Source organism: Chrysemys picta, chromosome 1 (genome assembly GCF_011386835.1).
Source record: "Chrysemys picta bellii isolate R12L10 chromosome 1, ASM1138683v2, whole genome shotgun sequence".
Classification (NCBI taxonomy): domain Eukaryota; kingdom Metazoa; phylum Chordata; order Testudines; family Emydidae; genus Chrysemys; species Chrysemys picta.
In genome coordinates, this window is record NC_088791.1 from 146,399,744 (window position 1) to 146,414,950 (window position 15,207).

A 15,207-nucleotide genomic window follows, 5' to 3' on the forward strand; every position below is an offset into this window, starting at 1 on the left:
TGCAGCTTTGTGCTGCCCTGTCTACCCCGCTCCATCACTTCTTTTGCTCTTCAGACAGCGATTTTACCACAATCTTTAGAGTCCGGTATTCTACCAAAAATGCTAAGCTGGCTTCATTTGTCTTTGGGGAACAAGAAAAGTTAGTGCCAATGAAGATTAGTTTCCTAATCCCTCCTTTACAGATCTGTAGTGCAGGTTTCCAAACTGTGATCCACAGAGCACTTGCGTAGAAAGGTGACCGATTGTGTGGTGCTGCCTGGTCCTTATTTCCAGCTGCTAAACTGCATTAAAGAAGCTAAAAATATATTAAATACTTTCCCATATCAACACTTGCTCAAATGTTTTTTTGTGGCTGTGCAGACCACCTCTCCCCATATTCACAATCTCTCTGTTAAAATGTTGTCCACATTATGAAAAAGTTTGAGAATTCCTGTTCTATAGGATGTGAGATCAACTGCTCACTCTAACGCCCTCCTTAGTGCCACATAGAGTTGGTTAAATACTTATGAATTCACAATTTATATGAAATTTTTCATCAGAAGTTTGAATTTTGATTAGACAGTTTTTTGAGAATTTTAATGAAAAATTCTACCTATTTTACAACCAGTCTAATGTAATCATGAGCATGGAATTTGTTCAGACTTATTTTATTGACTTACAAAGTTGAGGTTGTTGCTCAGCACTGAAATTTGAGGTCCAGATAATCAGAACAACAAAACTGTTCCCAATTATTTGGATGAGAACAAGCATCTCAGACCGGGCTGTGTCTGCATTTCATCTCCAGTTACACAAGAACAATGATTGCCCCTCAAGTGAATCATGAGTATGAATTGCCTTGAACTCATGGCCATTGTCCTAGTTTGCATTAAAATGCAGAATTCCCAATTAACCTGTTATATTCCAGTGAGATGACACAATTAACCTGTCACATTCTAGTCAGATGACACAACATCATGGGCTATGTAAATAATGAAGTGGGGAACAAAATTACAAATGTTCTGTCGAATCCAGCTGAGAGACACAAGGTTGGACAGGGTGGTCCAGGGAAAGCTATGTCTCAGCTTTGTCAAAACATGGTAGTCTGGAAAATCAAGGAAGAAGCCAATATACTTCTCATTGCACCTCACAAGTCAAGGAACCCCGGTTTTTTCAAACCTTATTGTCCGAACATCAGAACTAATGGGAATTTAATAAGATCAGACTTATTTATCCAGCATCTGATCTTTCTCCGTGAACCAGGAAGACATGTCTAGCAGTTTGAAAGCTTAAAGAGAGAAGACTGACCTAGCAAGGGTACTCCAAAATGTCCATTTGAAACTGCTATGGCACCCAAAGAGGACTCAACTAATATATTACTTTCCAGGTGTGACGAACTGGGACTGTTCTTACTGTGGTCTGTGAATGCTGACAGGGGAGTGTGGCGAGGATAGTCTGCCCGAGGGCGAATACCTGGGCGTGTAACATGAGAACCCAGGGAGGGGTTAGAGGCCAGGTGACACCTTGGCCCGGGAAACTGAACAAAGGCTGTGGGAGGGGTCGCTGAAGGCAGAGTCTGGGAAGCTGGGTGGTGAGATGGTGGGGAGGCAGAGATTGCTCTGACCTCCCAAGGGGGGCTGGGATGCCCTGGGACCCCAAGATGGACCTAACTGAGGGGGTCCCTGTTGTCTGTGCCTGCAAGACCTGTCCTGGACTGTATTCCTCTCATCCAAATAAACCTTCTGCTTTACTGGCTGGCTGAGAGTCATGGTGAATCGCAGGAGGCCGGGGGTGCAGGGCCCTGAGTCCCCCAGTACTCCGTGACAACTGGTGGCAGCGGCGGGATCTACTGCACCCCGTGGACGGCGCTTCCTGCAGTAAGTGACTGGGGAGCAGTAAAACGAAGGGGGATTGACGGGGACCAGGCGTGCTGAAGAGTGAGAGAGAGACGGTTATTACCCCTGGGAGTGTGTGACCAGCGAGAAGGACTTTTGCGGTAACAGGGTCCCCCAGGGGGATCGCAGCGAGTGGTCCCAGGGGCGGAGGAGTCTGCAGCTCGACCCTGGCAGAGAGGTGGTGACCTCGAGAAGGGCTGGCACACTAGGGGACCCCCTGGGAACTGTGGGGAGCTGTGAGCACACAGGCCGGTGAGTGGCCAGCAGGAAGATGTATGCCAAGCGGCTTAAGAGCGACCTGGTGGAGCTGTGCAAGCAGAGGGGGCTGCGCATTGGGAGGCTCACCAAAGAACAGCTCATTGCCCGGCTGGAGGCGGAAGATTGCGCGAATGAACTGATCCCTGTGTCTCAGGGAAGCAGCCTGGCAAATGCAGCGCAGGCACCAGTGTCTGTCCCAGCTGGGAGTGGTCAGCCGGCTGCTGAGGGCTGCCCGAGACCCCTCCTTCCTATGCCTAGGGGAAGGGTGGGGAGGAGCCCAGCAAATACCGAGGGCGCCGTGACCCCCCCGGCCAGCAGGGGATCCTCCCGGCGACGTTCGGCATCCGTGGAGCGGAATTGGCTGGAATGGGAGAAAGAGCTAAAACTGAGAGAGCTGGAGGATCATGAACAACAGAGACAGCATGAAGAGAGACAGCATCAGCATGAAGAGAGACAGCGTCAGCATGAACGGGAGGAGAAAGAGAAACGGAGACAGCATGAAGAGAGACAGCGTCAGCATGAACGGGAGGAGAATGAGAGACAGAGACAGCATGAACTGGAACTGGCGAGACTGAGGGGCAGCGAACCCCCGGCTGCGGTGAGTGAGGGGGGACCCAGGACTGCACGGAGCTTTGATAAGTGCATCCTGGCCCCACGTAAGGAGGGGGAGGACATGGATGACTTCCTGGAGGCCTTTGAGACGGCCTGCGAGCTGCACCGGGTTGATCCCGCGGACAGACTCCGGGTCCTTACCCCCTTACTGGACCCCAAAGCCGTGGCATTGTACCGCCAACTGGAAGAGGCAGAGAAAGGGGACTACGAACTATTCAAAAAGGCCCTGCTACGAGAGTTTGGGCTGACTCCTGAGATGTACCGGGAAAGGTTCCGGAGTCAGGATAAAACCCCTGAGATCTCATATCTGCAACTAGCCGTCCGCATGGAAGGATACGCCAGCAAGTGGGCTGATGGGGCCCAGACGAAGGAGGACCTGGTCAAACTGCTGGTACTGGAGCAACTGTATGAGCGGTGCCCATCCGACCTGAGGCTGTGGTTGGTGGACAGAAAGCCAGAGAACCCGCGACATGCAGGCCGGCTGGCTGATGAGTTTGTAAAGAGCCGGTCAGGAGAAAAAGGGAGGAGTCCCAAAGGAACAGTCCCACCACCACGCAGAGAGAGAGTCACCATGGGACCTCCCCGTGGGAAAATACAGAAAAACCTCATCAGAGGGGAACATCCGGCGTCAGGACCATCCAACCCACTCAAGGGGACCCATGGGACATGGGCTGCTACCACTGTGGCCAAAAAGGCCACATACGGGCCCAGTGCCCCAGGCTCAGGGACAGGCTGAGCAGACCGAACCCACAGAGGGTTGACTGGGTAGAGACCCAGCCCGGCGAGAGGCAGCATTCCCAGGGAAGGGGGGCTGGCAGAGTACCACCTGCTAAGGAGGGAGGAGAGCTCCAGGCCAGCTCCTCTAGGGGGCTGGATGCTCCAGACTCAGGGTTTTTGGTTTATACGGTAGGCGCGGGGCTGTCCCTCCGGAGAGAGTACCTTGTTCCCCTGGAGGTGGATGGGAGGAAGGTCAATGGATACTGGGATACGGGCGCAGAGGTGACGCTGGCCCGGCCCGAGGTGGTGGCCCCAGATCAGGTGGTGCCCAACACCTACCTGACCCTGACGGGGGTGGGCGGAACACCAGTCAAAGTGCCCGTGGCAAGGGTACACCTGAAGTGGGGGGCCAAGGAGGGCCCCAAGGATGTGGGGGTACACCCGTATTTGCCCACTGAGGTATTGATGGGGGGGGACCTGGAGAACTGGCCAAGCAACCCCCAAAGGACACTGGTTGTGACCCGCAGTCAGAGCCGGCGAGGGGCACTGCGCCCTGGCCTTGGGGGGGGTGCCTTGCCTGAGGCGCAGGACCCTAACCTGGTGGGGAGGGAACGCCCAGGGACACGGCTCAGGGAGGCTGCAGCTTCAGACCCAGCGGGCGAGAAAGAGCAGGTGGCCATCCCTGTCCCAGCTGCTGAGTTCCAGGCCGAGTTGCAGAGAGATCCCTCCTTGCGGAAGATAAGGGACCTGGCCGACCTCAATGCGGTACAGACCATGGGACGAGGTGGCCGGAAAAGGTTCCTGTGGGAGAAGGGGTTCCTGTACCGAGAATGGGCTCCCCCAGGGAAAATGGAGTCAGGGGGGATCAGGAGGCAGCTGGTGGTACCCCAGAAGTATCGCCGCCAGCTGCTGTGCCGGGCCCATGACATTCCTCTCTCAGGGCACCAGGGAACCTGGCGTACCCAGCAGAGGCTGCTACGGAGCTTTTACTGGCCTGGGGTCTTTGTTACTGTCCGACAGTACTGCGGATCCTGTGACCCCTGTCAGAGGGGGAGGAAGGCCTGGGACAAGGGGAAAACAGCTTTAGGACCCTTGCCCAGCATAAAGGATCCTTTCCGGAGGGTGGCCAAGGTTAAAAGGGCGGCTCTAAACCAAGAGAGCCCAAAGCACAGACCTCCAGACTGGAGCGCTGGGAGAAGACCACAGCCCAGTTGGAACCCCAGAGGTATGGGGGTGGGAAAAGGGCACAGGCCGCATAAACCTTCCCACATGCGAACTGCGAGTGCCATCAAGCACCCCCGACCTAAGGGGGGGCGTGAAACTGGAGGGGCCTGGTGTAATTCTCACCAAGGAATGGGAGGGATGCGGGGGCATCCATGGGAACGGGGGTAGGTTCGAACTTCCCCAGGTCACTGGCTAAAGTGACCCTGCTCAGTTCGGTCTCGAAGGGGGGAGATGTGACGAACTGGGACTGTTCTTACTGTGGTCTGTGAATGCTGACAGGGGAGTGTGGCGAGGATAGTCTGCCCGAGGGCGAATACCTGGGCGTGTAACATGAGAACCCAGGGAGGGGTTAGAGGCCAGGTGACACCTTGGCCCGGGAAACTGAACAAAGGCTGTGGGAGGGGTCGCTGAAGGCAGAGTCTGGGAAGCTGGGTGGTGAGATGGTGGGGAGGCAGAGATTGCTCTGACCTCCCAAGGGGGGCTGGGATGCCCTGGGACCCCAAGATGGACCTAACTGAGGGGGTCCCTGTTGTTTGTGCCTGCAAGACCTGTCCTGGACTGTATTCCTGTCATCCAAATAAACCTTCTGCTTTACTGGCTGGCTGAGAGTCATGGTGAATCGCAGGAGGCCGGGGGTGCAGGGCCCTGAGTCCCCCAATACTCCGTGACACCAGGCTACTAAAATTACTACTAAAATTAAAGGTTTCAGAGTAGCAGCCGTGTTAGTCTGTATCCGCAAAAAGAAGAACAGGAGGACTTGTGGCACCTTAGAGACTAACAAATTTATTAGAGCATAAGCTTTCGTGGACTACAGCCCACTTCTTCGGATGCATATAGAATGGAACATATATTGAGGAGATATATATACACACATACAGAGAGCATAAACAGGTGGGAGTTGTCTTACCACCTCTGAGAGGCCAATTAATTAAGAGAAAAAAAACTTTTGAAGTGATAATCAAGCTAGCCCAGTACAGACAGACAGTTAGATAACAAGTGTGAGAATACTTACAAGGGGAGACAGATTCAATGTCTGTAATGGCTCAGCCATTCCCAGTCCTTATTCAAACCGGAGTTGATTGTGTCTAGTTTGCATATCAATTCTAGCTCAGCAGTTTCTCGTTGGAGTCTGTTTTTGAAGTTTTTCTGTTGTAATATAGCCACCCGCAGGTCTGTCACTGAATGACCAGACAGGTTAAAGTGTTCTCCCACTGGTTTTTGAGTATTTTGATTCCTGATGTCAGATTTGTGTCCATTAATTCTTTTGCGTAGAGACTGTCTGGTTTGGCCAATGTACATGTGGTATATACCATCAGGGGCTCGTTCACCTGCACATCTACCAATGTGATATATGCCATCATGTGCCAGCAATGCCCCTCTGCCATGTACATTGGCCAAACCGGACAGTCTCTACGCAAAAGAATTAATGGACACAAATCTGACATCAGGAATCAAAATACTCAAAAACCAGTGGGAGAACACTTTAACCTGTCTGGTCATTCAGTGACAGACCTGCGGGTGGCTATATTACAACAGAAAAACTTCAAAAACAGACTCCAACGAGAAACTGCTGAGCTAGAATTGATATGCAAACTAGACACAATCAACTCCGGTTTGAATAAGGACTGGGAATGGCTGAGCCATTACAGACATTGAATCTGTCTCCCCTTGTAAGTATTCTCACACTTGTTATCTAACTGTCTGTCTGTACTGGGCTAGCTTGATTATCACTTCAAAAGTTTTTTTTCTCTTAATTAATTGGCCTCTCAGAGGTGGTAAGACAACTCCCACCTGTTTATGCTCTCTGTATGTGTGTATATATATCTCCTCAATATATGTTCCATTCTATATGCATCCGAAGAAGTGGGCTGTAGTCCACGAAAGCTTATGCTCTAATAAATTTGTTAGTCTCTAAGGTGCCACAAGTCCTCCTGTTCTTCTTTTTACTAAAATTAATACATTGGGGTTCAAATTAGCAGATTATAATATAATAACTTATTATAATGTATTCAAAATTGATTATTAGGGATAAAACCTAGTTTCTTGAAGGGCTTTGTCTCAGTAATTGCCAGTATAATTGGATGAGACAGATCAGGGCATATCTTTCTATTCCCCCTGTAAGAAAATTGTCAAAGGCAGCATCTCTGCAGTTCATAACTTGTTCAAAGTCTGGAGCCTTAACTCTGCCCTTGCAGCCCTAACCCTTTCATCATTTGGACACCTGACCTCAATTTCCTTATTTTCTTTTTCCATTAAAGCAGCCTTTTTGCACAGTGATCACTTGTTAGAAGAATTTCAAAACTAGTGACTCTAGACGTAGTCCCATTGTTGCACTTACAGTAAAAACAATATGATTTTTTTGCCTTTGTTCCCAAGCCAAATATTGTTCGGAGATCTCAGGATATCCTACTGAAAGATCTGTCTACTCAGCTGTCAAAGTGGATGCATGGTTGATGTCTAAAGAGCAATCAAAACTTTTATCCAAAGGTTGGATTCAGCAGGTAGTGGTGACGTAGCACCACTTCTCTGAGAGCTCCATCAGTTTCTGCAGAATTAAATCTTCAGTTTCTAAAGAGAATTAATTTTCTAGCCCTTCTGGTTGTGATAGACCAGCTCCCAGCAACTGCAATCCACAGGTAGATTTATGCAGAACTCTGAAGGTGAGAATTTACCCATTCATCTCAGTGGGGTCTCAGTTCTGAAGCCAGAAGATGACAGTTTAAATGTTAGCACCAACTACTTCACTACTGATCATTTTCAGAAACATAACTTGTAACTTCTAAATCCATTAAAATATACTCAACTGGCATGGACCAAGAAAGACTATATTTAATAAGAAGAAATATGCGAATAGTTATTTTAATTCGGATAATTGTCTGTCCCTAGGATATTCACAGAAGTTTATACCACACGGTGGAACTGAAAGTCGTGGTTAAATTGGAGAGGGATTTTTTTCTCTTATTATCCATGTCTGTCAGTCCAGCTCCCTTCCCCCCTCCCCCAAATTTCCTGGGCACATTGCAATATTAATTCAAATGCCATTCCAGTTTGGAGTAATTTCATAGTTTTTCTTCGAGGAATGTCCTTGTGGGTGCTCCACTTCAGGTGATGGTGTATCCCCGAGAGGGGGACAGCGCATGCACGACCAAATGGGCACTGCTGCTGAAATTCTCCAATCAAAGACACAGGATGCGCCATCACCTGAAGTGAAGCACCCACAGGAACACCCATCTCAAAGAACCTCAGTTACTGCACAGGGTGAGTAACTTTCTGTTCTCCTTTAAATATTCTATTGCATTTTTATAAAAGAGGAGAGAGAAAAAAACACCACCTGCACCTGATTATTCTGATCTTTCACTTGTTTAAATGCTACAAGTTTCTCCTAAATATTAGGTGAACATAAATTATAAAGTTAGGCAAATATTTTTCTCTTTCCTCTTCTAAGTAATAACAAGTAATCCCTGTAGCAATCCACAAGCCATCTTCCCCAACTTAGTTCATTGCTCTTTATTTTTGGTCCTTCAGCTAGTCTACTGTCCATCTAACAATGATCTTATTCAAGCCAACTTGTATTAATTTCAAGAGCAAGAATTTGAGATACCATATCAAATTTCCTGAAATCCAGATAGTACTACTATTGGTTCCCTCTCACCCAGTAACTTTTGTGAATTAATAAAAAGAAGCAATCTGACTTGCTGCTTATTGTTCATGGTTCTGTTCTTCTTTATACACTAGTGATTTTTCTCTTCTATTTGTTTATTATATGGAGGTGCATTATCAGCAACCTTGTCAATGTTGCCTCAGGCTTTAGGCTTTGACAGAACCTTACACCTCTTTGTAGTTCAGCCTAAAAATGGAAAACACTCTTACAGGTCTCTTGAATTTTTTGAGGGTATTGGGAGCACTGGCAGGTGCTCCTGAAATATGTATAAATCCTCGAATCTTTCCCTTTTTTGAAACTTTATTTGTATCTCTTCAGTTACACAACCCCAACCTCTAAATACCCCAGACTGCCCACACAGACACATTTTATTTTGTGATCTTTGATGTTAAGTGACCATCTATCAGAGTCAAGTTTCTCTGAGTGGCAAGATAGATTGGAATACCCAAGGGAGGACTCTGACACCATGCTACAGCTGTGTAGTGCCTGACGAGTTTACACTTGTTACTTGGTTGGTGAAATCTATGTATAGAACCCACAACAAGTTTGGGGTTTGTGCTTGCTTCTTAACAGTCTGCCCTGAGATTGGTATTCTCGCTCATGAGCCACTCCAGACAGTGTGACATTGGTGTAATCTTGGCCCAATTCACATGCCACTGGTCAGTTGGATTTATAGATCATAACCCAGTGCTGTTAAAAGTTTAAGCTTGGTATTGAGAGTTTTAAGGATTAAAGAATAGACACAGTAAGTGGGCCTCTGTTATATGATAGTCTTGTCACAAAAGACCTTGAACATGCATGGAGAGGGGAATATCTTTTAAAAGGAAAACCCCAAATCTGGAACTGAGAGCTTTGCTCATAAGTTTTGACCAGGCATCCAAGGACCCTGCTGCTCCAGACACTATTGGGGAACTGGTCTGATTGTAGTATTTGGCAGCCCAGGAAGAATGTAAACACGAGAGAATGATGGCAGAGTTGCGGATCAGGGAGACTGAGGCAATCCAAGCATCAGTCAAAGCCAGTGAGAAGGTTGAGGAGAGAGCCCACCAATGATACATAGCTAACAAACAGATCAAGTAGAAAGCCCACTGAAGACATGTGGAACAGCTAGAAGCCGAGGAGAGGGCATACCAGAAACAGATGGAAGCTCATACATTGCAGATCAAAGTACTGGAGCAGCAAAAAGAATTCCCTCAGCCAGTGATTACACCCTCTCCCTCCTCCACAGTAGCAAAGAGACTAACTGCATAGAAGAGTTCCTATGACACTCCACCAGAAAAGTAGATTGCATCCTGGAACTAGACACCCAAATGCCCAGAGAGAATCTGCTTCAATACAGAAATAAAACAGTCTCTGACCACACACCCCTAGTTATCACCCTGACATCCACACTAGAATCCATATGGGGTATCATCAAATAAATTCATGGAGGATAGATCCATCAATGGCTATTAGCCAGGATGGGCAGCGATGGTGTCCCTAGCCTCTGTTTGCCAGAAGTCGGGAATGGGATGGATCACTTGATGATTACCTGTTCTGTTCATTCCCCCTGAAGCACCTGGCATTGGCCACTGTTGGAAGACAGGATACTAGGCTAGATGGACCTTTGGTCTGACCCAGTATGGTCGTTCTTATGTTAACTACAACTCATACTCATTGGGGACCCCATCCTGAAAGACATCTTCCCTGAACCTGCACTTCTGGCCTTCAAACAACCCCTGACCTGCAATGATCAACACCCCCCCACAACACACCTTTCAAGAGCTATAGGTCCAACATGTGCCTATCGCAATATTTGGTATACCTCAATCCACTACACGAAGGCCTGGTCTACACTAGGCGTTTATGTCGAAGTTAGCGCCGTTAAATCGAATTAACCCTGCACCCGTCCACACTGCGACGCTATTTAGTTCGACATAGAGGTCTCTTTAATTCGACTTCTGTACTCCTCCCCGACGAGGGGAGTAGCGCTAAATTCGACATGGCCATGTCGAATTAGGCTAGGTGTGGATGGAAATCGACGCTAATAGCTCCGGGAGCTATCCCACAGTGCACCACTCTGTTGACGCTCTGGACAGCAGTGCGAGCTCGGATGCTCTGACCAGCCACACAGGAAAAGCCCCGGGAAAATTTGAATTTGAATTCCTTTTCCTATCTGGCCAGTTTGAATCTCATTTCCTGTCTGGACATCGTGGCGAGCACAGCAGCACTGGCAACGATGCAGAGCTCTCCAGCAGTGATGGCCGTGCAGTCTGGGAATAGAAAGAGAGCCCCAGCATGGACTGATCGTGAAGTCTTGGATCTCATCGCTGTGTGGGGCGATGAGTCCGTGCTTTCCGAGCTGCGATCCAAAAGAAGGAATGCAAAGATCTACGAGAAGATCTCTAAAGACATGGCAGAGAGAGGATACAGCCGGGATGCAACGCAGTGCCGCGTGAAAATCAAGGAGCTGAGACAAGGCTACCAGAAGACCAAAGAGGCAAACGGACGCTCCGGATCCCATCCCCAGACATCCCGTTTCTACGAGGCACTGCATTCCATCCTCGGTGCTGCCGCCACCACTACCCCACCAGTGACCGTGGACTCTGAGGATGGGATACTGTCCACGGCCGGTTCCTCGGACATGTTAGGGGACGGGGAAGATGAGGAAGGAGATGAGGAGGGCGAGGCAGTCGGCAGCTCTCACAACGCTGATTTCCCCGACAGCCAGGATCTCTTCATCACCCTTACAGAGATCCCCTACGAAGCGTCCCCAGCCGTTACCCCGGACACAGAAGCTGGTGAAGGATCAGCCAGTAAGTGTTGTAAACATCTAAACATTTATTTTTAACAAAACAGGAATATTAACAATTAAAAGAATGGGTTGTTCATGATTAGTGTGCCCTAGGCGCTTAACGGTTTAGTAAGGGGCAGTGCAAGTTTTGAAAAGAAATCTAGCAATGTCCGGTTTTCAGTGATTGTCCTGCACAAGCCGCTCTACTGTTTATTCCCTGCTACTGCAGCTACAGTAAAATGCGGTCTATGTGTCCGGGGATAGAGCAGTAATCCTCCTGGGACATCTCGATGAAGCTCTCCTGGAGGTAACTTGAAAGCCGTTGCATGAGGTTCTTGGGGAGAGCGGCCTTATTGGGTCCTCCGAAGTACGACACGTTGCCGCGCCACGAGATTATCAAGTACTCGGGGATCATTGCTCTGCACAGCAGGGTGGCATACGGCCCTGGTCTTTGGAGGCTTTCCCGGAGCATTCTCTCTTTGTCGCTCTCGGAGATCCTCATCAGGGTGATGTCGGCCATGGTGACCTGCTTTAAATTAGGTAGGGGAATGTTAGTGTTGGGACTGCTTTCCCGTTCCTTTACAGAACTGTAACCGCTGGTTTGCAGCCACGCGGTGGAGGCGGGAGAGGGGCAGCCGAAAGGGATCGTTCCCGGGGACAGCCGCGAGGGGGTGGGACAGGGGCAGAGTTCCCGCTTGCCGGATTGCTGGCAGCAGGGACTGACATTGATTTAAATGTGAAATGAGGCCAGTGGTAATATAAAAGTTTTAAACTGCCACAAGTGTACGGCTTACCATGTCTGCCTGCAACAGAAATTCCGTTGTGCTGCCTCGCTTCTCAAATGTGCTGTTCAAGACCCCAGGCACTGAATGCGAAGGCCGAGAATTCGACCTTGTGCTGAGTGCGCATGTGAAAGGTGCTGTGCATGGTCTTGTTCACAGAGAAAGACTATGTTCTTTGTTCACAACTACATTTATCTTTCTGAGGAATTCACTCCCTTTTTCCCATTTCCACAGCCCCGTCTGCGACTGTCTCACAACCTAGCCTGGAATCACACTCCCAGAGGCTAGCGCGGATTAGGCGTAGGAAGAAGAGGACACGGGAGGACATGTTCTCTGAGCTTATGGCCTCTTCCCAAGCCCAGGCAGCACAGCAGACCCAGTGGCGGGAGAACTTGACCCGAATGCACCAAGCCAACATGGATCGGGAGGAGAGGTGGCGGCAGGAAGACCAGCAGGCGACTCAAACGCTGCTTGGACTACTGAGGGAGCAAACGGACACGCTCCGGCGCCTTGTGGATGTTCTGCAGGAACGGAGGCAGGAGGACAGAGCCCCGCTGCAGTCCATCTCTAACCGCCCTCCCCCGCCACCAAGTCCCATACCCACCTCACCCAAAGTGCAAAGAAGGAGAGGCGGCAGAGTCCCTGCTAAGTCTCACTCCACCCCTGCAGAGAGCTCTAGTAGCAGAAGGCTCTCATTTCCCAAAATTTGAAAAGTTCTTTCCTTCCCGCCTGACACAAGCCCCCGTCCAAGTTTCACCTCCCAATGCCATGTGTAGTTGATAATAAAAAATTCGTTTCTGTTAACTACTGTTTCAATCATGTTCTTTTGGAGGAGGAGGGGAAAGGGGGTTGGTAATTGGACAGGACAGTCTCCTTTGGCAGGGTACATAGTCGGGGGCAGGCACAGCAGCAGGGCACATACACAGTGCAGTGATGCAGTGACTAGTTGTCCCGGTTAGTCTGGGAAGTTGTTTTGATGTAATGTTGGGGGGGGGGTGGGTTGCTCTGTGACTTTGTGGCGGGGGAGGGCAGTTACAGATCTTAAGCGCCGGTCCTTAGGCAGGATCACAGAGCCACACAGCATGGGATCTGTAACCGTCCTCCCCCTGCCACAAAGTCAAATAGACCCCCCATACACACAGTCCCGATCAGGAGGGTTGACAGGCTCCGTTGAAACAAGCATCCCACCACAGCGGAGCCTGTCAATCCTTGAGTTTAGAAGCTGCATTCGCGTCACAACACTACACCCGCCCCGCACCACAGTCTGCGTCCCAGTTTTAAAAAATTCCCGCGAAAACAGTATTAAAGAAAACGGTGTGCTTTAACAAAGTAGAACTATTTTTATTTCGACACGTGTGTTGGAGGGGGGGTGAAGGGGGTATGTAACTGGATAGGATAGTCAACATTACCTGGGTAAAGAAACGGGGGCAGGTTTAGCTTCTCAGTACACAAACTATAAAGTCACAGGTTACCCTGCTCACTCAGGAACTTTGCTTTCAAAGCCTCCCGGATGCACAGCGCTTCCCGCTGGTCTCTTCTAATCGCCCGGCTGTCTGGCTGTGAGTAATCACCAGCCAGGCTATTTTCCTCAACCTCCCACCCCGCCATAAAGGTCTCCCCCTTGCTCTCACAGAGATTGTGGAGCACACAGCAAGCTGCTATAACAATGGGGATATTGGTTTCGCTGAGATCACAGCGAGTCAGTAAGCTTCTCCATCTCCCCTTGAGACGGCCAAAAGCACACTCCACCACCATTCTGCACTTGCTCAGCCGGTAGTTGAAGAGTTCTTTTTCAGTGTCCAGGGCGCCAGTATAGGGCTTCATGAGCCAGGGCATTAGCGGGTAGGCTGGGTCCCCGAGGATGACTATAGGCATCTCCACATCCCCAACAGTTATTTTGTGGTCCGGGAAGTAAATACCTTGTTGCAGCCGTCTAAACAGACCAGAGTTCCTGAAAACACGAGCGTCATGAACCTTGCCCGGCCATCCCACGTAGATGTTGGTAAAACGTCCCCTGTGGTCCACCAGTGCTTGCAGCACCATGGAAAAGTATCCCTTTCGGTTAATGTACTGGGTGGCCTGGTGGTCCGGTGCCAGGATAGGGATGTGAGTTCCATCTATGGCCCCACCGCAGTTTGGGAATCCCATCGCTGCGAAGCCATCTATGATCGCCTCCACGTTTCCCACGGTCACTACCTTTGGCAGCAGTACATCAACGATTGCCTTCGCTACTTGCATCACAACAACCCCCACGGTAGATTTGCCCACCCCAAACTGGTTCGCGACTGACCGGTAGCTGTCTGGCGTTGCAAGCTTCCACAGGGCTATGGCCACTCGCTTCTGTACACTCAGTGCAGCTCGCAACCGGGTGTCACTGCGCTTCAGGGCAGGGGACAGCAACTCACAAAGTTCCAGGAAAGTTCCCTTCCGCATGCGAAAGTTTCGCAGCCACTGGGATTCATCCCAGACCTGCAGCACTATGCGGTCCCACCACTCAGTGCTTGTTTCCCGTGCCCAGAATCGCCGTTCCACGGCATCAACATGACCCATTGCCACTGTGATGTCCTCGGCGCTGGGTCGCCTGCTTTCTGACAGGTCTGTGCTACTCTCAGACTTCAGGACATCACCGCGGTGCCGTAGCCTCCTCGCCTGACTTTTCTGCATCTGCCTCAGGGAAACCTTTATGATAAGCTGCGAGACGTTGAGAGCGGCCACAACTGCAGCGATGGTCGCAGCGGGCTCCATGCTCGGAGTACAGTGGCGTCCACGCTGTCAATGACTGGAAAAGCGCGCGAACTGTTTTCCCGCCGGCGCTTTCAGGGAGGGAGGGCGGGAGTGATGGACGGATGACGACAGTTTCCCAAAAGCACCCTCGACTCATTTTGTTACCCAGAAGGCATTGCCGGCTACACCCAGAATTCCAATGGGCAGAGGGGACTGCGGGAACTGTGGGATAGCTGACCACAGTGCACCGCTTCGAATGTCGACGCTATCACCGTTAGTGTGGACGCACAAAGTCGAATTACTGTCCTTAGTGTGGACACACACGTTCGACTTTGCAATATCGATTACAAAAATTCGATGCAAGTAAAATCGAACTACTCTCGTAGTGTAGACAAGGCCTAAGTGCCCAAATAACAGCTATATGCATGAAACCAAACAATCGCTATGCTCTTGAATGAACTCACAGGAAAATGATGAGACAAAAACAACATTTCACCTGTGGGAGAACGCTTTTCACAAAGTGATCACTCTATATCTGAACAATCAGTCCTCATCTGCAAAGTAAGCCTGCACAACACTTTCAAA

General features: G+C 49.8%; 2 protein-coding genes across 2 annotated transcripts in view; both read left to right on the top strand.

The window, feature by feature from the left end:
- Positions 1-15,207, top strand: part of WARS2 (tryptophanyl tRNA synthetase 2, mitochondrial) — an 88,330-nt gene that overhangs the window by 42,711 nt on the left and 30,412 nt on the right. The gene's annotated exons all lie outside the window — the stretch shown is intronic.
- LOC135981864 (uncharacterized) lies at positions 10,415-12,746 on the top strand. The gene is made up of 2 exons (XM_065586404.1): positions 10,415-11,138; positions 12,133-12,746. Exons 1-2 carry the CDS (start codon positions 10,562-10,564, stop codon positions 12,606-12,608), a joined length of 1,053 nt encoding a protein of 350 aa, XP_065442476.1. The 5' UTR covers positions 10,415-10,561; the 3' UTR covers positions 12,609-12,746.

What these genes read in the sequence shown, in the direction of transcription:
- LOC135981864 (XM_065586404.1), top strand. Translation starts at nt 10,562, where the DNA reads ATGCAGAGCTCTCCAGCAGTGATGGCCGTGCAGTCTGGGAATAGAAAG. An exon ending in AGCTGGTGAAGGATCAGCCA is followed by an intron (nt 11,139 to 12,132) that starts GTAAGTGTTGTA and finishes CCATTTCCACAG; the next exon opens with CCCCGTCTGCGACTGTCTCA.